The sequence below is a fragment of the Lates calcarifer genome, linkage group LG9 (genome assembly GCF_001640805.2).
Source record: "Lates calcarifer isolate ASB-BC8 linkage group LG9, TLL_Latcal_v3, whole genome shotgun sequence".
Taxonomy (NCBI): Eukaryota; Metazoa; Chordata; class Actinopteri; family Centropomidae; genus Lates; species Lates calcarifer.
The window spans coordinates 22,091,008-22,115,864 of record NC_066841.1 but is presented as its reverse complement, the minus strand read 5'-3'; the positions used below and the strand labels follow the sequence as shown (position 1 = coordinate 22,115,864).

Genomic DNA, 24,857 nt, shown 5'->3' with positions numbered 1-24,857 from the left:
CAGTAAAAAGAGGTTACAACAATCTGAAGCATGTAGGTTTACTGTACATAAAGGAGACATAATATTACAATATTTAGATGCTTTCTGTCTAATAACATTTTAAGTATGGAACCTGTTTCTCAAAGTCTCTGATAAAAGGATGCCTCTAATATTCATGTTGACAGTATCAGATATTCAATAACAGTGTTATCAGTCTCATTAAGAAGAGCAGATTAAGAGGCACATCACGACCTGATAAAACTGTCCCATCAGCTTTTGGCTAATAGCAACATGGACAGGAGGTCAAATATGAACTATTTCTCTTGGATCATGCACAAGGAATGGAGAGGGGGACTTTATATTATGCCCTATATATTCCCTTAAAGTGATTTTTTGTGTCCATGCCAAGGACAGCCATGGCCAGAGGCATTATGTTTCGATGGTGTCCATCCACCTGAAGTGGTGTCAGTATTTTGATTTCTAAAGCTATCTCATTCAGACCTCTGGAAGTATTATCTGACAAGGAAGGTAGCTACATAATAGTATCAGGATTTTTTTGGAACAAGAAAATGGTCCTCAGTAGTTAATATTTATTACTGGACAAGCAAAAAATTTTGACAAATTTGTATGTTCTCTCATTGAGGTTCTAAGACACGTCAACATGAATTGGTGGAGAACAGCTCAGGCCAATGTTGACTGGTCCTAGAAGTCTTTGGCAACAGAATATGTGATTATTGTAGCTTTTGATGTATTTCAGTCAACATTAGGTACAACAGATATTTGGAGATGTAATAATGTAATATTTTCAAATCAAATCAAGTTTACTGTCATTTTACCATACATTTCTATACAAGGCGGAATGAGATAACGTTTCTCCAGGATCAAGGTGGAAAACATTATGCAAAGCACTATACCGTATACATGAAACATTAACACAGTTAAAACAATAATAGAATAAATTAAAGCATCCCACTCCACGCCCACTGGGCGACTGGCAGCCACAGGTCGTACAACACGGTTCTGAAACTGTGCCCATCAGTTGCATATTTGTATCATGCATGAAGGCAGCCACCTGCACAGATAGAGCCTAAGAGCAACTTAATCCTTTGTCCTTTTTTCCCTCAGACTTGACAAGTATACTCTTAGATGGTTTTATCTGTAAAAAAATGTCTCTGACCTAATGTGAAAAGGATCTTTGACCTGCAAGTTATATGACATAGAAATTGCATGACCATTGGACACAAAACAAACAACTTAAACAAACAAGTTAAATATCACTTACTGTGTCCATCAGTTGCATATTTGTATCATTCATGAATGCAGCCCTGTGCACAGACCCTTAATCCTCATTCCTCTCGCCCTCAGACTTGACATGTATGCCCCCTGGCTAGTTGCAACATTAATACGTAATTTCTGACCTCATGTGAAATGGATCTTTATCAACCTACTTGAGAAATACATAGATGTATAATACATGTCATTTCCTGTTGCCAGTAGGTGGCACTTTGAGTATGGCTGAATATTAACACGTAGATGTGTTCAAGCTAAGACTCTTAACAAACGTGAAGTTTGGGGCAGATTGGATAATGTATATGTGAGTTACAACAACTTCCTGTTTCATTGACAGCATCGAAACTCGCCATGGCTCAACAACAAGGGCGTCCCATGAAGACTCACAGTCTTCACAATAAAGCATCATTATGTTCTTAATGCTTGTCTGACTTGTCTTTGACGTGAACCAGATCAACCCACATGGATGAAACATATATATCACTGATTTTTTGTGTCCATGCCAAGGACAGCCATGGCCAGAGGCATTATGTTTCGATGGTGTCCATCCACCTGAAGTGGTGTCAGTATTTTGATTTCTAAAGCTATCTCATTCAGACCTCTGGAAGTATTATCTGACAAGGAAGGTAGCTACATAATAGTATCAGGATTTTTTTGGAACAAGAAAATGGTCCTCAGTAGTTAATATTTATTACTGGACAAGCAAAAAATTTTGACAAATTTGTATGTTCTCTCATTGAGGTTCTAAGACACGTCAACATGAATTGGTGGAGAACAGCTCAGTCCAATGTTGACTGGTCCTAGAAGTCTTATCTGAATGGGAGCATGTAGAAGTGTTCAGGTCAGGCCTGATGTCAAACATGAAATCTGGGGCAGATTATGACAAAATATGGTTGTATTACAGCACCTTCTTGAAGGTTCAAGCTTAAAGGTGAGATGCCGCCATGGCCACGCCCATCGACATCAGGTAAAGCTTTTGATAACTTTAAATCACATAGGTCTTAAGATTAAGGTGACCTAGTTGGGGGTTGATATGATGAAATCTGTAGGCAGAGTTTGTGCAAATACAACATCCCCAAATGGTGAAAAATACGATAAATTTGTGTATCAAAATCAATAGGGGTTTTAGGTCATGACATCAAGACACTTTTTTGTACATCTGGGCATGTTACCAAAATTTGTGTACCAAATTTCGTCTACCTAGGACAAACTAAGCCCAGTGGAAAGGGGTCTTTGAAAATTTCTGGGAAGACCCATGTAGATGTCTTCAGGGCGGGACTCTAATCAATGTCAAGTTTGGGCCAGATTTGATATTGTATATCTGAATTACCACTCCATGGAGAAGCATTGAATCCGCTGTGCTGCTACAGACGTGCCCTTTAAAGAAACCTCACAGTTTTCACAATAAAGCAACATGAAGACCTTGAGGCTTTCCTGACCACATTTTAAGTGGATCTGGTAAGCCCCAGTTTAAGTACAGCAAAATAAAAAAAAATCCTGTTGCTAGTAGGGGGCGCTATGTTCATAATTAAATATTTGCATATAGATGTCCTTGGGCCAGGACCCTTGTCAAGGGTGAAGTTTGGCAAAGATCAGGACAACGTATGCATGAGTTATATCAACTTCCTGGTTCACAGTGAAACATCAAAATTCTCCACAGCACCACAGATATGCCATTCCAGTCCATACTCAGTGCAGTATGTTCCTGTACACTATATCAGCTGCTTGGTTATGGCTTTCCATGTACATTGTTCCTGCCTGCATCTTACGCCCTGCTGTTATGTGCTGAACTGTCTCAGCCTGCACCTGAGGCCCTGTCTGGTGTGGTAGAATTAAGCAATATTAACCGAGAGGGTGTGCTTTAATGTCATTTGAGCACGACAGTGATGCGGTCAGGACTGAGGCACTTGCACTTGAGTGTAATCTTGCGATTATACAACTATTACCAACAAAGTAAAATGTATATGGCGGAGTAATATTTTTAGTGATGAGTAAGGCGTGCTGTCATGCTGATTTGAGCACATTCTAAATGTCTTGTTGACCAATCAGATTGCTTGGTTGGAACTACTTGTTGTATAACCCAGCATCTACTGATCTTGTGCTAAGTGCCTGTTCTTGTGCGACCATGTTTAGTGCTTCTATATTGTCTTTCAATCCAGTCTTTTCCAGCCACTGGTAGGATTTCTTAATATCAGACACTTCTTCTATCCGTTTGTGATACATGCCACACAGAGGCTTGTCCCTCCATGATGGTTTATCCTCCTTCTCCTCTTCATCAAGTTTCTGCTGCCTGAGGTATTCACTCGTTTTATCTTTGGGGGGGTCACCTTCCTGATGTACTTGTGGATCTTTGCTGTTTCATCCTGGACAGTGGTTCCTGATGCTCACTAGTTCTCAGCCTCCCCAGCTCCGCTTAGTGTACAGTCTCAGAGTGCTGGACTTGGGATGAAACCAGTCATAGATTGTGAGGAGATTTCTTGGGTGTTGTTGCTGTGGATCCTGGTGATATGGATCAGTAAGCCAATGTCTCATTCTTGGCATACAGCTTGATATCATACATGTAGAGGAGGTGACAGATGGTTGCTCCACTTCTGAATTGGTATCCACACCCACTCTTTGCAATGATCTGGCTGATGGGGTTCAGGCCTATGCAGAACAGCAGCAGGGATAGTCATCACCTTGGTATATGTTGCACTTGATGGTGACCTGTGCCATTGGCTTCAAGTTGGCCTCGAGTTGTTTTCCACAGCTACATTGAGTTCTTGATGAAGGTTCTTAGTGTCCTATTGATGTTGTATATTTCCAAGCATACCAGGATCCATGTACATGGCATTGAGTCATTGGATTTCTTGTAGTCAGTCCAGGCACAGGTAGGTCTGCCTGGTCTTGCAGTCCTGAGTGAATGCTTTATCAACACACAGAGGTTCCGGTGCTCTGAGTGATGGATCCTTAAGTTGTATTGCCAACATGGACTGACTAAAATCTATGCACAGCATTGGATGCCTTTACTGTCTAGATGAGTGAGTATTATGTGCAGTGTGGAGGATATTGCATCATCCATGGATCAGTTTTGGCAGTAAGCAAATTGGAATGGATCCAATGGTCTGGGAAGGCTGACTGTGATGTGTGCTTTGACAAACTGTTAACAGAATTCCATCACTATTAGAGTCATGGTAACTGGACAGTATTTGTTCAAACAGGCCACAAGTGGTTTCTTTGCTACTAGGATTCCTGTGGTGGCTTTGAAATATCTGGGGACAGTGGCTTGACTAAGAGAGATGTTGAAGATGTCTGCTTGCTGGTCAGCACATTCCCTGAGCACATGTCCCAGGATGTTGTCAGGTCCTTCAGCTTTCACTGAGTTGACCTTGGACAGGGTTCATGAATGTAATATTTATTATTCAGTTTATTTCAATTCAATTTTATTTATATAGCGCCAAATCACAACAAAATTCATCTCAAGGCACTTTTCATATAGAGCAGGTCTAGACTGTACTCTTTAAAATAGGTATTTACAGAGAGAGACCCAACAGATCCCATGAGCAGCACTAGGAGACAGTGGAGAGGAAAAACTTCCTTTTAAGAGGCAGAAACCTCGAGCAAGAATAGCAGGAGAAGAACATAGCATAACACAGGTTCCATATAAAATGTAAGGTGATGCCAGTAATACAGCAGTAGTAATCATAATAGTAATAATTAAAGTATTAACTGCTAACGTAGCACTAAAACTAATAGCAGTATAAGTCATTTGTAATTCTAGCAGCAGGTGTTGAGTGGAGTTGTAGGAGCAGCAGGAGACTTGTCATCACAGGGAGAGAGAGGAAGAGAGAGAGAGAGAGAAGCTCAGTGCATCATAGGAAATCCCCCAGCAGCCTAGGCCTATAGCAGCATAACTAAGGGATGGTTCAAGCCTGAGCCAACCCTAACTATAAGCTTTATCAAAGAGGAAAGTTTTAAGCCTACTCTTAAAGGTACAGAGGGTGTCTGCCTCCCAGACCCAAACTGGGAGAAGGTTCCACAGTAGAGGAGCCTGATAACTGAAGGCCCATGGGGAAAGGGATTTGGGCGGTGGGGATGGGGATGAGACTAGGAGAGGGGCAGGGGAGGAGAGGGATATTATTGGCTGGGAGTCAATGTAGAAAGGCTAACACAGGAGAAATATGGTCTCTTTTCCTAGTTCCTGTCAGTAATCGTGCTGCAGCATTTTGAATCAGCTGCAGAGTCATTAGAGACTTGTTGGAGCAGCCTGATAATAATGAATTACAGTAGTCCAGCCTAGAAGTAACAAATGCATGGACTAGTTTTTCTGCATCTTTTTGAGACAGAAAATGTCTGATTTTGGTGATATTATACAGGTGAAAGAAGGCAGTCCTAGAAGTTTGTTTTATATGTGAGTTAAAGGACATATCCTGATCAAAGATGACTCCCAGATTCTTTACAGTGGAGCTGGGAGCCAGGGCAATGCCATCTAATGGAATTACATCAGAAAATGTATTTCTGACATGTTCAGGACCAATTATAATGACTTCAGTTTTATTTGAATTCAGTAGTAAAAAATTGCTTGTCATCCAAGTTTTAATGTCCCTAAGACAAGCCTGGAGTTTGGCTAGCTGATTGGTTTCATCAGGTTCCATTGACAGATAAAGCTGTGTATCATCTGCATAACAATGGAAATTTATGGAGTGTTTCCTGATAATATTGCCCAAGGGAAGCGTATACAAGGTGAAGAGAACTGGACCAAGCACTGACCCTTGTGGAACTCCATGTCTAACTTTTGTGTACATGGAGGAGTAGTTGTTAACATGTACAAACTGAAGCCTATCAGATAGATAGGACTTAAACCAGTTTAGTGCAGTTCCTTTAATACCAATAAAGTGCTCCAGTCTCTGTAAAAGGATGTGATGGTCAATCGTGTCAAAAGCAGCACTGAGATCTAACAAGACAAGTACAGAAACAAGTGTCTGTCTTAATTTTTTTCGAGTGCTGTCTCTGTGCTGTGATACAGCCTAAATCCTGACTGAAAATCCTCAAATAAACTATTATCCTGTAGAAAGTCACACAACTGTTTTGCAACTACTTTCTCTAGGATTTTGGAAAGAAAGGGGAGGTTAGATATAGGTCTGTAATTGGCTAATACATCTGGATCTAGAGTGGGCTTTTTTAGAAGAGGTTTGATTACAGCTGTGGCACATAACCTGTTACCAAGGACAGATTTATACACATATCTAATACAGAACTGCAAATTAAGGGCAGAGCTTCCTTAAGCAGCCTAGTTGGGATGGGGTCTAGGAGACATGTTATCTATCTTATCTAGCCCTGTGTTTGAAAATGTGATTAATTCCGAAATTCATAATCAGATCATGCCCCCATTTCTGTTTTTATGTCTCCTTATAAATAAAAACACAAAAGGATCAGGATATGTCCTTTAACTCACACATAAAACAAACTTCTAGGACTGCCTTCTTTCATGTGCATAATATTGCCAAAATCATTTATTGTCTCAAAAGGATGCAGAAAAGCTGATTCAAAATGCTGCAGCACCATTACTGACAGGAACTAGGAAAAGAGACCATATTTCTCCTGTGTTAGCCTCTCTACATTGGCTCCCAGTCAAATCCAGAACAGAATTTAAAATCCTCCTCCTCACTTACAAAGCCCTTAATGCTTGCCCTTAAGGCTAACTTTAACCATCCCTTAGTTATGGTGCTATAGGCCTAGACTGCTGGGAGATTTCCCATGATGCACTGAGCTTCTCTCTCTCTCTCCCTCCATCAGTATGGCATCATAATGGTCGGCTGTGGCTCAGGAGGTAGAGTGGTCGCCCACCAATCAGAAGGTTGGTGGGTCGATCCCCGGCTCCTCCAGTGTGCTATGTGTGTGCTGTGTGAATGGTTGAATGTGACCTGTAGTGTTAAGTGCTTTGAAGGCCAGTATTACTGCATCCAAGTATAATGGATGAGGTATCTCACAGATTTGTATGTATGGTTACATGTCCTCTTTGTTGATTGTTATTGTTATTCTTGTTTTATTTATTGCCCCTTTTCTTTGTTGTTTTTTAATTGTTGAGGTCTTCTTCATTTTCTTCAGCTTATCTGGGGTTGGGTCGTAGTTGCAACAGGCTAAGCAGAGTATTCCAGACATCCCTCTCCCCAGCAATGTTTGATTCCAAGGTGTTCCCAGGCCAGATGAGATATATAATCTCTCCAGCGAGTCTTGGGTCTACCCAGGGACCTCCTCGCAGTTGGTCATGCCTGAAAAAACTTCCAGACAAAGCTGCCCAGTGGGCATCCTAACTAGATGCCCAAACCACCTCAACTGGGTCCTTTTGATGCAAAGGAGCAGTGACTCCAAGCTCTCTTCAGATGTCCACACTCCTCACCTTATCTCTAAGGCTGAGTTCAGACACCCTATGGAGGAAACTCATTTCAGTTGCCTGTATCCACAATCTTATTCTTTCGGTCACTTCTGACCATAGCTGAAGCTTGGAATGCAGATCGACTGAGAGCTTTGCTTTCCAGCTCAGCTCCCTCTTCACAGCTGGCTGGTACAGTGACCACATCACTGTTGATGCTGCACCAATCCGCCTGTCAATCTCACAATCTATCCTCCCCTCACTTGTGAACAAGACGGCCTAGATACTTAAACTCCTTCGCTTGAGGCAGCAATTCTCCCCCCACCTGAACAATCCACTGTTTTCCAGCTGAGAACCATAGCCTCAGGATCAGGGACAAGGGACAACCTTGGCAGAGATGCAGTAACCCCACAGGATCCACTCAGGGACACAGTCATAAGCTTCTCAAGTCTACAAACACATGTAGGCTGGCTTGTCAAATCCATGACTCCTCAGCACTCCTGCAAAAGTAAAACGCTTGTACTGTTGTTGCATATGTTAAAATTTTAATCAGTTCATCCTTGAGTTCAAGTGACCGTTGTCATTATCCTCATATACCTGGCTACTGTTCTGAGGGAAAGTGAAATATAATCCTATTAGACAAAAATATAAACAGATATATTATGCAAATAAGAATGTGAAACCCAAAAGAAAGATACAGTATGTGATCCCTTAGATTCTTTTATTAATATCAGCAATTAATGTACGGTATTGCTTCACTACAAAGTATAGTGTAACTTGCCTCTACAGTGTACATTTAATGACAGACACAATCAACAAGTAATAACACATTATTTTCTTCTCTTACCAAGGGGAAATACATGATTTTATTCAAACTTTATTGGATACTCCACAGATGGATGTACACAATATATGGTAAGCAAAAACCAGCTTAAACAAGCAAATGGGGTAAAAAGGACATCACATTAACACTAGGCTGAGAAATTGTCACCAAGAAAAACTATAAACAAATAAAATGTTCAAACCAACGTACATAAATTACAAATCTGTACAACTTGGTTATCAAAGTTGTTATAAAAAGTATCAGCCTCATGGGACACATGACATGAGGCATAAAACCTTTGTCAGTGGCGTCACAAATGAGATTCAACAAGATTCTTTGTTCTTATTCTTGAAGCTAAAGTTTGATCGAGTTAGTTACAAAATATATCTTAGTGAATTCAATCATTAACAAAGATAGTTTCAAATCTCCCGCAATATTTTTAGCCATCATACATTCTGTTGTTCTATGTCTCAAAAACAACATTACAATATAAGGGATGCAGTTGCAAGTTGTGCACAAGAAAACACTGCATTTCTCAGTTCTGGTAGCAATACCTCTGGCTTGGTTGTACATTCCAACAAACATAACTAGCATTTTAAGTGGGTGAGGTGAAGAGGGTGAGACTATTCCAACTGGAGTGTTTGGGTACCTATAAAGAGGGGTGTGGCATCTGTGGTGGAAGGGTGGGTGTTGGGGGCATGAATCTCACCCTTAAGGCATTCTGGTGAATAAAGATTGCTTCATTCATTTTGCTGAATCATTGACAGGCCTGTAAGAGGTACAAATGTGAGACACATTTGACATTCAAATGTGTCAGTACTATCTAATAAACTCATAAAAAACATTCAGTCACAGTTCTGCAAAATCCCTCCTTTCCTTTTATGCTGCTCTTTGAATTTTTGGCAAGCAAGCAGAGCTCACAGAATATCTTAACTCTACTGTCCTTCAGACATCACCACACTTATGTGTCTGACAAGTGGACCACCAGTTCATCAGTCTGTGGGAGGTCACTGTCACCTAACAATTCTGTTTCAGGCACTGACAAGTCCTCATTTTGGTCAAGCTCTTCCTGGGACACCCTGTCAGCCAAGTCCTCATCATTGGTTTTGGAGTTGTCGTTTAGTAAAGCTGCTCGCTCTGTGACAGAAGTGTTGGAAGGGGCAGTGGTGACATAGCCTGTGGATGTGGAACCACTGCCACTATGGTGAGAAACTGCTTTGGTAACCAGTTGTGGTGGGTGGTGCATCTGCTGGTGGGGCATGGCCATGGGTATCTGCATGGGGTAAAAGTTCTGCAGGTATGGGTAAGCTGACATGGGGTGATATCCATTGACAGGAATGTAGAGCTGTGGGGGCACCACTGGCCTATGTATTTGACCCTTCATGGGCATGAACTGGGGCTGATGGAATGGCAAGCTCTTTTTAGGGCTGGTATAGCGTGATGCATTTGCTGTGCTCATGCTGATGTTACTAACAGGGCTTGTGCTGAGAGAGCTGGTCTGGGTAGTGTTGCTGGTGCCAGAAGTCTGAGCAGAGCTATTGTAGTTGGACAGACTCTCCCAGGAGCGCAGACGTGTGTGGATGTCCTTGAAGCGAGGTCCTTCTTGCTGGGAATTCACTCCAACACTCCAGCATAAGGGTGTAAATCCAGGCCGGGCAGTCATCTGGACAAGGCAGTAGCTGGTGGTTGCGGACCATCTCGATAACGTCCTGGTTGGAGTAGCCACAATATGGCTGCAGACCATAACTGAAAGTCTCCCACAGCAACACACCGTAAGACCAGATGTCGGAGTCAGTGGAAAACTTGCCATACATAATTGCTTCTGGAGACATCCAACGTATGGGAAAAGGGCTTGTACCCATGAGATTGTAGTAATCAGCCGAATAGACATCTCTGAACAGGCCCAGATCCAGGATCTTGATGCTGAGTTTGTCAAAGACTAGAATATTTCGGGCAGCAAGGTCTTTGTGGATTATTTGTTGGGCAGAAAGGTACTCCATTCCAGCAGCAATCTGGGTGATAACATGAAGAAAATCAGCCTGCTCGAGAGTGGACTTGACTGTCTTGTCATCATCAGAGCTGCCAACATCTGAGTTGGGGGAGCGCATCACCAGATACTCATGCAGGTCACCAAGGCTGGAGTAGGTGAATATCATGTTCATTGGCTGCTCTTTGGTGACCACACCCAGCAAACAAACTACATTTTGGTGCTGTATGTGAGAGCGGAGAATGGCTTCATGGCGAAATTCCTCACAGAGAGTGGCATCAACTTTGTCTTTTAATGTCTTGATGGCCACCACCTGGGTCTGTTCACCAGTTGTGGTTCCATACAGGTGGCCCTTGTAAACCTTGCCAAACCGATCCTCTCCAAGCTCCTCCATGAACCGTACTGCTGACATATTAATCTCCCGCAGCTTGGCCTGCAGTCACAAAGCAATAAATACAAATACATGTCATTAAAGTGTATGGCCAACAATGAAACCTAAAGTAGTACTTTATCACTGGAATGCAACAGTTCTTAATTCAGGTATCTGGAGGTCTGTTTTTATCATTGGGTGTTCAGACTAAAATCAGCACTGGATTGAAACCACAAAATCATCTGGGTGGGTGGGGTGTTTTGCTTGAATTACCAAGGAGATATTTAGAGATGTAGAGAGGTTTATCAGACACTAAAACACAGCACAGTGATTTATACTACTTATACTGTGAGAAGGGAATTTTACTTATTCCAGCAACAATCATTGTATATTCAATCTCCACAATCTCACCAGGTCAACAGGGAGATTCACTCTGTTCATGTTACAAAGTAATACACTCCAAATATGTGATTCAACTCATATTTGGTTGATCAAAAAAGTACAAGGCTGGATAACCAACCTGGCATAGCAGGCAACTGCCCTGGGGCTGCAAATCCTCAGTAATGTAAACATTGGTTATATTGTATGCACCAAATAAAGCACTGAAACTGAAACTTAAGAATTATTACATAATCTTGAAGCCCAATCTTGTATAATGGCCCTGAGTTTAAACCTAGTTTTTAAAAGGCTTTATTATTTCAATTCTTCTTATGTTTACATGGCACAAATTCCTCATAGAATTTCAGCTTATTCATTTATTTTTCCAGAATTCTCTGTGTTAAAATGAATTAAGGTGATGTGTTTTCTAATACACTGCTAATGTTAGTCTGAACATGTCATGTAAATGAAAAACTTTACATAAATGAGTCTGCACTGTGTGCATGTATTACCTGGTGTTTTTGCTGATTGAGAAGAGACAGCTCCATATCCTGGCTGGGTGAGCTGCTGAGCTGGCAGCGAGGTGGTGTGTCAGTTGAAGCCTTTTGCTTATTACGACACATACAAACCAAAAAGAAGAGGCAAGCGATGACCAATGGGATGGCAATAGCAGGGATTAGAATGAAGAGGATCTCCTTCCTGGGATTCTCTGGTGGCTCTGAAGACAACAGAGTAACATGTTACGTTTTCTGCTTTATTTCATGCTTGTAATAGTCTTTATCTGTAATAATTTTCCTTTGACAATTAATTACGGATAGACATCAGTTGTTTAATAGACACTTCTTGTGCCTTTAACTGAGGTTTTAGTGGGACATCAGTCAACTGAAAATAAAGTCACTGTGAATAATCCACATGAAAAGCCACACCCTCCCTCATGGTGCAAGAGTAAAACTCTACTCAGATACAGATGTGGGGTCCTTGTAGAACAACTATGTTCTGTTCTCTGACAAACAAATCAAAGGATTAAATGGAAACTACTGGGGGCCCATTGAGAGCTTAGAGCAAAAAATGAAACATTACAGATATAAACTGTAAGTGACAGTGACTTTAAACCAGTAGGCAGATACGGTATAAGAAAGGAAGGAAAAGTAAATTAATAATATAAACAATAATAATATAACAAATGGTGACGATCCTAAAACCCAGGACTGCACATTACTAATAGTACTGATGTGTTGTTCCTGAAAACAGTGGTATTTAATGAAGGACAACAGCAAGAGAGGTCCTGTTTGTTATGGCTGTGAGGTCTTATGGATCCTACTGCACAAACCTGAACTGGAACTATATTTGTAAATTCTGTAGATCAAGCTGAAAGAATTCCTTTTAAATCTGATTTGGCTGTCCCACAGTGGCACCTTTTTTGCCCACAATCTCAATCACTGCACATGGACAGAAATCTAGAGTGGCTCAGTTCAAGCACTGTGTGTTTATTTAAACACACCCACAGTGTTCAGAACCACATATTTTACATGTTAAGGGGACCTTTGGTGTGACTTTATTAAGCCACCTGGTGCCTACCCTTTTAAAGAGGGCTGAGATAAGTCAGTTTGTGTGCCAAGAGAGGACCTGCAGCAGCTTTCAGAATTTCATAAGTTGAGTTTCTGTTGCCCTTAAACAGACATCTTCCACCAGTTGCACGTGAGAGCCCTGTCTGCTGTTTGAATGGGCTCTGTGGTCCATCGTTGAAGGAACTGTGTAATGCCATCAGCTACAGGGACATGTGGACACTGGAGAGCTTACTAATAGCTGTTACAGCTCATCATCTACCTAAAGGACAAATTCAAATCTGGAAAAATTGGCTGACCCTGTAAAACAGTGTCTGTGGCCTGTTCATTACACTGCAGCATTATGTCATCAACTGATGGGACAACTATAGTGTTTGGCAGCTTCTGTTGGCTTCTCGGGGCTACACTGCACTGTAGATTTAGTATGTCTTTATTTGTTATTGCTATTGTGTGCTTTTTGAGGGTTTTTTTTTTTAATTCAAGTGTGTTGTGTGATTTGTTGAACTGCTCTTCATGCTCTCTAATTCCCCCCTTGGGAATAAATAAAGTTATTTGAATTGAACTGAATTGTTACAAAGCCTCACACTGCTGTCCTGTAATACAGTCCATGCTGCTACCCACAGTCATTTCATCTCCCCTCCAGTCTCAAACAATGCTGGATGGTCTGATCATGACAAAAGAATATGTCTAATGTTTTTTTCACACATTCATTCAGTGACAGTGATAGAGTTAATTGCCTGATCTGTTCAACTAAAGGCCCCAGCATCTGTTGTTCACACATGCAATTTTTTAACAGTGTGACATTCACACACAACCAACCAGTAACACTAACCTCTGCTGCTCTGTACATGTTAACAAAAGATCCTCATACATCACAATGATCTGGAGTTCTGTGCAACCACGGTGGTAATGTGATACTTTAGTTCACAAAGCATGCCAGTAGAGAACTTAAATGGTATTGTTATTACAATTTGTTTGGTAAAAAGTTTCATAACAGATTTACCACCCACACCTGTCAGTTATCTATATGACTGTGGGGAAATGCTGCTGAATTTACAATGAGCATTGCACATGTGAAGACATCTCCAGCTCATCAGAACAACTGACTAAATTTTGAGGTACACAGTTCTGGTACTTAAACTGATTTATTTTCCAAGTTATTAATCCAAGATTTGCAACCTTACAGTTCCTTTGAAGGATGCCTAGATTTAAGAAAAGGTGCTCCCAAAATTTCTAGCCACACTGATTATTAATGACACTGATCATCATTAAAATGTTATTTTAAAATCTAAATGCTGTCAGTGGTCAGTCATATGTTTTGCAGCACAGAGAGGCCACGGTGTTGAGATAGAAAAGTGGTTGATGGGGTCTCAGTCTCCTCACTGGCATATATTGATTTTTTTACTAACCTATGCCACTGCCGTCAATGATACACTACCACTGCTTTGTGCAAGTCACTGGCAGATACCACACTCCACCAACATTCTGATGGTGTGCCCCTTGTTTGTATCATTTACAGATTCTTATTGCTAAACATTTGATCACTGGTATGTTGCTGCTGTTCTACTGCTCTACAGAACTTCCTGCTCCAGAGGATGGGGTTGATGGTTTATATGCACTGTTTGGCCATGGTTCAGTTCACTGAATAGGACTACACAGTTGGAGCTCCAGTCAACAGATTGATAGGCTGTGTTTTATGTCCATAAAAGCACTTAACTGCTTGGACTCAGAGCCCAACAGAATTAATCATCAGTACTGGCTGCAGAGGGAGCTGCTGCTCAGCAAAGTTACATTTTGTTGCTTTAAACAGCGTTTTTTTGTGTTTTTGTGCATGTTTTTTGTTGGCAATGCTGGTAAGCTAGCTATGGCTGCATTATTGTTGGCTATTTCTTGGTTTAGCCTTACTGCTATGTTGTTTCTGCTCAGACTCAATTTGTGATTACCATGCATTATTAACATTTATGACTTCTGCATGCTTGTGGATGTTGTGCTACTGTCTGCTCAGTTTGCCATCATACTGCTCAATCTCTATGTGCGTTAAAGCAGGTGTATTCATTTTATTGCAGTAATGTAAATATAAATGAATTAATTTAATTAATTAATTTTCAACATACTTGTATTTATTTGCATTGGTATTATCCAAATGAGATTCATGTAGCAGTTGAGCTAATTTACTGGGGTGTTGTCTGACATAGGTTTTTCCTCTTGATTCTGAATCAGACATGGGCACATTTTCCCTTTTGGTTTGAAGTTGTTTTGGGGGCTTTCTTTTGCATTGCAGGTGTCATGTAGCTCATTCTGATCATTACAGGAATACTGTAACTAAACTTGGTATGGGTGTTCATTTCAGTTGTGGGTTATTTCTCTTTTATCACACTGCCAGTAGCATCTGGTATATGTTCATCTGAGAGTAATCAATAATCTTGAGTTTCCTCTCAAATGAGAAGGGCTTTGTTAGGATTCAAGGGAAACCATAACATGCTGGTTGTATATTCAGGATGAATATTTGTAGTGGCTCTGTTGTTTTAGGGGTTTTATGCGCTTCTTGCTAATACATATTAAGCAGGGATCTTAAGCTTGTTTTGGTGCATTAGCTCTCTCAGCAGAGGCCACATCACTGCTTAGACTCATCCCTCACACAGAAGACTCTTTCCTTAACCATATAACTATCTGCTATATAGTTCCTGATTTAACTAAGATTCATGATTCTGTGCATGTTTTTGGCTACATGTACATGCTGCTTGTGCTGCCTTTGGGTTAATGTGACAGCATTTTATGTAAGGGATAAATAATAAGGGATATAAATGCTCATCATCATCAATCATAAAAATACACTGTAGTGTTGGCACATGACACTAAACCAAGAGTGGTCATTGGAGTTGTCTACTTTGGCTAATGGAACACGTGATATATTGATACCTGCTGGGAAAAAAAGATTTTGACAAAAGAATTGTAGAACACCACATTAATGGAACTGTTGTAGTCCCATCAAGTATTAAGGGTACAATTATTGTATTTTGGCACTTACTGCAGGGCTGGATGTCACACAAGTCCACCCTGACCTGAGGGTCCAAGGTAAAGCACCAGGGTGCCTGCATCTGGCCTCCTGGGTTACGGCAGAAGTTGTGACTTCCCCAGAGCTCTGGGTATTCCTGGGACAGATGGTGACTGTGAGGGTACTGAGCACTCCACGGTTGGCAGTGGTGGCCAGATTTAGTGATGCTGACTGTACCCCTGTAGTCAGCCCCACTTCCATTGTAGCAGATGTGGTCAGAGGGGGAATCTATAGAGTAGACAGTGACTCAGTATAAATACTCTTAAACACTATAAGAGGGGTGACTTACATTTTGTAGTACATTTTGAGTTTGCAAAATGACTGCAGATTTAGTTCAGTAAGTTCAGTACTGAAGAACATCTAAAATTATAATTGGACTGTAAATTTCTTATATTCCACATTTTGGAGCTTACTGTAGCCAAAGTAATGCACAGTAGTGCATTATTCTGGTTTACTGACCAACTCCACTTAGTGTTACACTATTATACTTGTGGCTGCAAACTGTTGAAATGATTCATTTGTCATTGATTTCATGAGCAGGGTGTTTTTTTACATCAATAATTGTAATGTGTGTGTGCCATAGCATCTACTTACATGGACCTAGTTTTTCTGGTGGCACGCCTATCCTCATACAGGAAGCAGCATCAGGTGTGCCTGGCCGTGGCAGCAGGTGGCAGTTAGGGAGTTTCAGCTGCATGAGGATCATAGGATTGGATCGGGCAATAGTGTACTCGGCGTGGCACAGGTCATTCTCCAAGGCCTCACACTCATCTCGACAAAGCTGACGCCGCCGAGGGCCCCGAGAGCCCTCGTCACACAGAGGGAAGACGTAGTAGCAGAAGGATGGAATAGCAAACCTGGAGCACTGATCCGATAGGTGGGTGGAGGTGCCAATCATTGTGAAAGCAGCTTGGGGTGAAACAGACACACGTTTCAACTGTTTCCCACATGCTTATGTAACCTCAGATATCTTACACAGTTGTTTACTGAAGAGTGCATCTTGTCAACTAAGTTGATGTCAAACTAACCAGCTGATTTTCTTACCTGTGATGCGGTTTTCACTCTCCCCCTGCATCTGCAGGGACTCAACATAGATGCTCTGGTTGCCGATAAAGCGAGCACAGGCGATGCCCCGGTATGGCTGGCAAAAACCTTTTTCATGTGACCTGAAAAGATAAACAAAATAAGCTGTCACCTCAAACATCACGTTAGTACCCACAGCAGATGGCACATGGCAGCTTCATTATTTGCCTGGATGCTGGGAACTGCTGAGAGTCTAGGATCACCATGTCAGAGGGCAGTGACCAACAATTAGTCCAGTCTTGGTCCAGTTAAATGTACTTTAGGGGACAATTGATAAAAACATTTTCAGTTAATATTGATTTCCATTGGCTACCCATTGCCGTCTGAGTCTCTAATGCTACCTACAGAAGGACTGGGTCTGCACCATCTACCTGAACTTAGTCCTTACGTTCTCTGGCATCACCATCCTTACACATAAGGTGTTCTCAGTCCAGACTGTTATGGTTTGTGGCTCCCTGATGATGGAAGCAGCTCCCAAAAACCCTATCAGAGTGGGAGTGTCCCTCTCTGTCTTCAACAATATCTGGAAGACTCATCAACTAACACTGTCTGTCAACTTCCTTACTTTATCTCCTGCTATTTGTCTAGTTGAATTTTAATTTAATTTAAGCTTTAGTGCCATCCTTCACTTGTAAGTTGCTCAAGACAAAAGTGTAAATAAACATGAAAATTAAAAAAAACAATAAAGATAAAACAGAGATTAAAATAAAGGCAGAGTTTTTCACCTGAACCAGTGTCTAGTTTTTTATCAGTCCCAATTAGCTGTCATGATATTCTTTTTATTGTGAATGCTTATGACACAACCTGTCACCCCTCAATTCACCATCATTCCCGAGCTGAAACTGCAGGGGACTGATTGGCAATAGGGCAGTTATATTAGATACATAGACAGATGATTACTACATTACTGATCACTGCATACTATACCTTTAATTCACCTTAAAGGTGCAGGTTTGGTTCTGGTAACAAGTTTACTTATGTGGGTTTGCAAAATTTATCTATACCGCTTATCCATTAATGGTTGAGGGGCAGCTGGAGCCTATCCCAGCTGACATTGGGTGAGAGGCAGGGTACACCCTGTGCAGATCGCCAGTCCATCACAGGGCCAACACATACAGACAAACAGGCAATCACACTCACATTCACACTTACCGGCATTTTTTAGAATCACCAATTAACCTAACCTGCATGTCTTTGGACTGTGGGAGGAAGCCAGAGTACCCGGAGAGAACCCACACAGACACAGGGAGAACATGTGTGGAGTTTGTCTGTGTGGAGTTTGCAACTTGGAACCCTCTTGCTGTGAGGCGACAGTGCTAACCACTGCACCACCGTGCCGCCCAAAATTGGATCTGCTGTAAGGTAAATATGTTGCTGGGCCAGTGGCTTAGCAAAAAAGACTGGCCCTTTCCAAGAGCAGCAAAATTCATCTACTAACACTTCTAAGGCTTCAATTATACTCCCTTACAGACATGCACACAGACAGCTGTGGACTCCATGGACACATAGGTATTCTTATTACACTTCTTCAGTCTGCTTGGAGACATGCATGCCCTTTATTGTAGTGGCCACTTGGACTTAAAGGGTACACAGATATCTGCACAGAGTGTTGTATACACCCTCTGATGATGAAATTTACATTCCATGGACCCTAGCAGATCTTTGCTTACTCACGGATGTGGAAAGTATTACAAAATCTTAATGTGTTATATCTTATTTGTTTAATCTGTGTGAAAACTGAGGTGTAAAACTGACAGTTCACCCCTTTTACAGGGGGGTTATATGCCAGACAATTTCTTGACGGAAACAATTGCCAGGCAACTCCAGAAAGTTACTGGTAGCCTGGGGGAATGTTTGGACAGAGCCAGGCAAGATGTTTCCCCCTTTTCCCCATTCTTTGTGTTGAGTTACACAAACAGGCAGCTGGGTACAGCTACATATTTACTGTACAGACATGAGAGTGGCATCTATCTGCTCATCTGACTAATAGAAAGAGGGCAAAGAAAAGTATTTCCCAAAATGTCATACTGTTTCTTTAAACAATAATGAGTATGCCAGTTTTGAATAATGTGTATATGTCACTATGTCATTGGAATGGAGCTCTGTCTTCACGTTCCAGCCTGTTATCTACTACTGTGATGTGTGTGTGAGCCAGCTGTAAGCAAATGGACTGTGATTTATGTTGGTCTGATGCTCTGCTATGTTAGACATGCTTTGCTGGTTGTGTATGTCTGTGTGTGGGCAGTGTGAATGAGGTAAAACAGACTACTGAACTGAGAGACTGTATACTGTGTATCAAGCTTGAGGACTATGTGACCCTCTCCTGTTGTTTGAAATGAAACACAGTGCTCACAGTGCTGCACCACACCACTACACAAACACCATGTCTGAGTTCAGCATGTAACAAAATATGACCTTCACTACTTGGAACGCCTGATCCTTCGAATAACAACAAAACCACAGTAGTGACACTGACTTTGACGAGAGATTAAATGTGTGGTGCTGCCACTGCGATATTTCTGTTGTTACACAGATGCAATGGGTCTACCTCCTCCTCTTTCTGTGTCACAGAAGGACAACCTTACACATGATAGACCTACCTCATACTACTACTCCTACCTCATTTTAGTACTCATACAGTTTTTTGTGACATCGTGGACTAAACCTAACACTGTCATTGTGATGAATTAGCCTGACGTCACACTTTTATTTATTTGGAAGACTGCATACTTTTAATGTGACAATGGCTCTACTTAATAAATCTGCCATGTGTTCATACTAACACTGTGACACAGTGGGACTATGTCATATTGTTACTTTGACTTTTATGGTTAGTTATACAATGTATAAATATGCCAGCTATTGCTTAAATAGACAAAAAAGGGTCATTGTACCCTTCCTAGTGCCCCTAAAAATGTAAACTCCCTCTTTACTCAACTCTACATGTAAAGGAGTCATATTGTTGGGTGATGAGATAAGCTCCCTGGAAACAGTTGGTCTGATTGAGAACATGATTCAGCATTCTTTCCAGTTCAGAGCAGGCCTCTCCAGACCACTGGCTAGTGTCTGACTGTTGGTTAAGGAATCTATTCTGAGCCCCGTCCTGGTGAGTCAAACCCACAGGCAGAGGAAGAAAAAACTGCATGTCCTGCTACCCTCATCATTCAGCTGCAATCTGCTTCTACTAGTCAGTCAAAGCACTGGAGGTATGACTGTTAGCTGACATGTCTTTACATGCTCATTTAGCTTTGGGCAGAAATTTCTAAAAATCAAATTTACAGCGAGATAAAATAATTAAATGTGAATTACTTAATATCAGATCTCTCTCATCTAAAGCTATACTAGTAAATGATTTGATTTCAGATTTCCATCTTGATTTATTTTGACTAAAACCTGATTGTGTCAGTATAGGTATATTAGCCTCCCCACCCCACCCCCAAGATTAATACTCACATCCCCTGAGACATTGGCCGAGGAGGAGCCATTTTTGATTCCAGTCTACTAATTAACACTAAGCCTAAACTCATTTGAAAGCCTTGTTCTTAGCTTGTCACACACAAGGTGGGAAACACTAAAGCCAATTCTGTTTATCATAGATTCCTGCCCTCCTGGCCCATACTGACTTCTTATCTGAATTCTCAGAGTTCATATCGAGTTTAGTGCTTAGAACAGATATAGTCATTATAGTAGGTGACTTTAATATGACAATATGACAATGACAGCCTTAGCTCAGCATTTGCCTCGTTATTGAACTGTATTGGCTTTTCTCAGTATATAAATGAACCTGTTTCACTGTTTTAATCAGATCCTTGACATTGTTTTGGCCTATAGTATTGATATTGAACATCTAATAGTTTTCCCACAGAATCCCCTTTTATTAAACCACTATTTAATTACTTCTGAATTCCTGTCTCTGGATTACATATCAATGGGCAAAAATGGCCTTATTTGAAATCTTTCTGATAGTGCAGTAGCTAAATTCATGAAGTGATACCCTCTGTCCTAAATTCATTACCAGATTTCAATTTAACAGAAGACTCCCACATTAGCTTTATTCCCTCCCAACTTGATCATCTTGTAGACAGCATTGCAGGTTCACTACATACAACTCTAGACTCTATTGCCCCCCTAAAAAAAGAAAGCAATAAAGCAAAACAGGTTAGCTCCATGGTTTAACTCTCAAACCCATACACTAAAACAAAAACTCTGTAGACTTCAAAGAATGTCCACCAAACTGGAAGAATCACACTTGGCCTGGCAAGACAGTCTTAAAAGGTATGAGAAGGCCCTCTGTAATGCCAGAGCTGCCTATTACTCTTCATTAATAGAGGAAAATAAAAACAGGTTTCTTTTCAGCACTTTAACCAGGCTGACAGAGAGTCACAGCTCTATTGATCCATGTATTCCTATAACACTCAGCAGTGATGATCTCATGAGCTTCTTTAATAATAACATTTTAACTATTAGAGACAAAATTCACCACCTCCTGCCCTCAACCAGCACTGATTTTTGTCAAAACACAGGATCTCTAGAGCCAACTGTAACACCTAATCTAGACTGCTTCGCTCCCACTGACTGCAACCAGCTCACTTCAACTATTTCTTTATCCAAACCCTCAACTTGTGTTCTAGACCCCATCCCAACTAGGCTGTTTAAGGAAGCCTTACCTTTAGTTAGCAACTCTGTACCAGATATATAACCTGTCCTTACTAACAGGTTATATGCCACAATCTTATAAAGTAGCTGTATTCAAACCTCTTTTGAAAAAGCTTACTTTCGATCCAGACGTATTAGCCAACTACAGACCAATATCTAACCTCCCCTTTCTTTCTAAGATCCTGGAGAAAGTAGTTGCAAAACAGTTGTGCGACTTTCTACAGAATAATAGTTTATCTGAGGATTTTCAGTCAGGATTTAGGCTGTATCACAGCACAGAGACAGCACTCGTAAAAGTTACAAATGACCTCCTGATAGCATCAGACAACAGGACTTGTTTCTGTACTTGTCTTGTTAGATCTCAGTGCTGCTTTTGACACGATTGACCATCACATCCTTTTACAGAGACTGGAGCATTTTATTGGTATTAAAGGATCTGCACTAAACTGGTTTAAGTCCTATCTATCTGATAGCTCAGTTGTACATTCACTACTCCATGTACACAAAAGTTAGAAATGGAGTTCCACAAGGGTCAGTGCTTGACCTCTCCTCTGTATGTGCTTCCCTTAGGCAACATTATCAGGAATCACTCAATAAACTTCCATTGTTATTTATCAATGAAACCTAATGAAACCAATCAGTTAGCTAAACTTCAGACATGCCTTAGGGACATTAAGACTTGGATGACCAGCAATTTTCTACTTCTGAACTCAGACAAAACCGAAATTATCATACTTGGCCCCAAACACCTCAGAAATACATTTTCTAATGATGTAGTTACATTAGGCCTCTACTGCCTTCTTTCACCTGTGTAATATCACCAAAATCAGACATTTTCTGTCTCAAAAGGATGCCAACAAACTAGTCCATGCATTTGTTACTTCCAGGCTGGACTACTGTAATTCATTATTATCAGGCTGCTCCAACAAGTCTCTATAGACTCTGCAGCTGATCCAAAATGCTGCAGCACCATTACTGACAGGAACTAGGAAAAGAGACCATATTTCTCCTGTGTTAGCCTTTCTACATTGACTCCCAGTCAAATCCAGAATAGAATTTAAAATCCTCCTCCTCACATACAAAGCCCTTAATGGTCAGGGACCATCATTACCTTAAAGATCTCATAGTCCCCTACAATCCCACCAGGACTCTGCGCTCCCAGAATGCTGGTTTACTGGATGGTTCCCAGAGTTTCCAGGAGTAGAATGGGAGGCAGAGCCTTCAGTTATCAGGCTCCTCTACTGTGGAACCTTCTCCCAGTTTGGGTCTGGGAGGCAGACATTATTTAATTGAATTGAAACACCACACACGTGCATTTGCACCTCTACACTTCTGAAGATATTAATTAACTACAGCCCCTTCCTAAAAACCAACCTTCTAATCCATCCTCACAACTACAAACCTTTAGCTTGTCAAATTAGGGAAAGGACTGGGAATTTCACATTTCTAAACTGGACTCCTTACCTCAGTAGATGCAGTCAAAACCAAACATGGCCTTAACCCAATGGGTTGACTGTACCTAATGTCTAAACAGGTGACACAATAGCCCGTCTGGAATTTTGACAGAGAAAAACAGAAATACCAGCTAGTCAGACAAGAAACCAACAGCCAGTTCAGTGGTCTGGTTTCATAAAGCAGGTTTGCTGGTATTTCTACTAAATGTTTTTGAGTAAAACCCAAAACTGAGATTTTTGTACATGAGTCTAAGTTCTAGGTTGGAAGAGGTACTAAGCAAACATATCAAATAAATCAGTAACAGCTGTTTCAGTATTAAACTGAATGCTTTAAACAGGCCAAATGTTGATTGTAGCCTGGAACAATCCAATCACAGACTGGAGCTACACAACAGGCAACAGTCATGTTTTATAATGACATTTGAATGCAATAGTATGTATACTTTTATGTAACAAATGTTCATTAACATTTAGAGTTTGGAAATGCTTAAAACAATTATAAAATATAACAAAGACAGTTTTTATCTCTTATTTCATGAAACAATTTGTAAGCACAAACCAAATTAGCCCTGGGGTATGACAGTAAGGAGCTGGAAATGCTTAACATCAAATCTATTTAGTTGTTACATCAAACCTAACACAAGTATGTTTGCACCATATAATCACGTATATTCATTGGGTTTTTGGATATTTTCACATGGAAAATAAAGTAGGCCTGTAGTTAGCTTATGATTATACAGGGAGGGAGATGGTCATGGCAGTTAAATGGACTCAGTACAATTAAGTTTGTTGTATCATCACTGTAAACACAGTTTTTCATCAGCTCACTATGGCATGAATGAAAAATTTGCATTGGTGTCACATGGAGTTCACTCGTCACATTTCTTAATATAGCAGTCAATCAGTGTTATGACAGGTGCACAAACAGCTTCAGCATTGTTCCTCTGGTCATGTTTGGATCACACCACTGTTTCCACATCAGCTCCCCAACAGCCCTCTGAGGACTGGAGTTAAGAACACTGAGGAACACTGTAGGTAAAAATTCATCAGCCAGCACAGCAACACTAAAAAGATTTCATTAAAATGATTCCTAACACTGGCACTACTACTCTTCTTACAACTATTGCAAGTGCTGCTTGTATTACTACAGCCGCTACTACTATCTATCAGAACAATCACACAGATTCTCTCGGCTTTTCATAAACTCTCTATCACCTAAATAGACACACGTCTCATGAAAGTGCAACAAGACATAGCTCAAAGTGATGTAGCAGTAGAGGGGGTGTTGTAAGTTTGGTGCAGGGCCAGGGGCCAAAAAGAAAATAAACAGTCAAGCATTTTAAGAGTTGAGGGCTTCTTAATGATTGCTTGGGGAACTCCATCTGACATTGGTTTGAGCCTGCCTTTTTATTTCTCTCTTTGTTTGACTTTTACATTTCTGCTTCAACTCATCATGTATATTTGATTTAAGCAATATTAACCGAGAGTGTGTGCAAGCATCACTGAAGTGCTCAAATGACGCTAAAGGACACCCTCGAGTGTAATCTTGCGGTTATACAACTATTACCAACAAAGTAAAATGTATATGGCGGAGTAATATTTTTAGTGATGAGTAAGGCGTGCTGTCATGCTGATTTGAGCACATTCTAAATGTCTTGTTGACCAATCAGATTGGTCGGTCGGAACTACTTGTTGTATAAAGAGTTCTTTGAACATTCTCATTCTGTTTGATGATGTTTGAGAAAGGATTGTTTGAATGTAATGTATGTAATGTAATGGTGATAGGTATTTGATGAAATCTTTGGTCCTTTTTGTTATGTTCTTAAAAGAGCTTTGTAGATTTTATTTTTTTATACCATTTTTAC

At 40.8% G+C, this 24,857-nt stretch overlaps 1 protein-coding gene across 1 annotated transcript in view; it reads right to left on the bottom strand.

Annotated features, from left to right (window-relative positions):
* Window positions 1–8,325: 8,325 nt before the first annotated feature.
* ror2 (receptor tyrosine kinase-like orphan receptor 2) overlaps window positions 8,326–24,857 on the bottom strand; it is a 49,765-nt gene continuing 33,233 nt past the window's right edge. Inside the window, 6 exon segments of the mRNA XM_018701899.2 lie at window positions 8,326–10,041; window positions 10,043–10,864; window positions 11,692–11,897; window positions 15,773–16,027; window positions 16,394–16,708; window positions 16,844–16,965. Coding sequence (XP_018557415.1) covers window positions 9,406–10,041; window positions 10,043–10,864; window positions 11,692–11,897; window positions 15,773–16,027; window positions 16,394–16,708; window positions 16,844–16,965 — 2,356 coding nt within the window. The 3' untranslated portion in view covers window positions 8,326–9,405.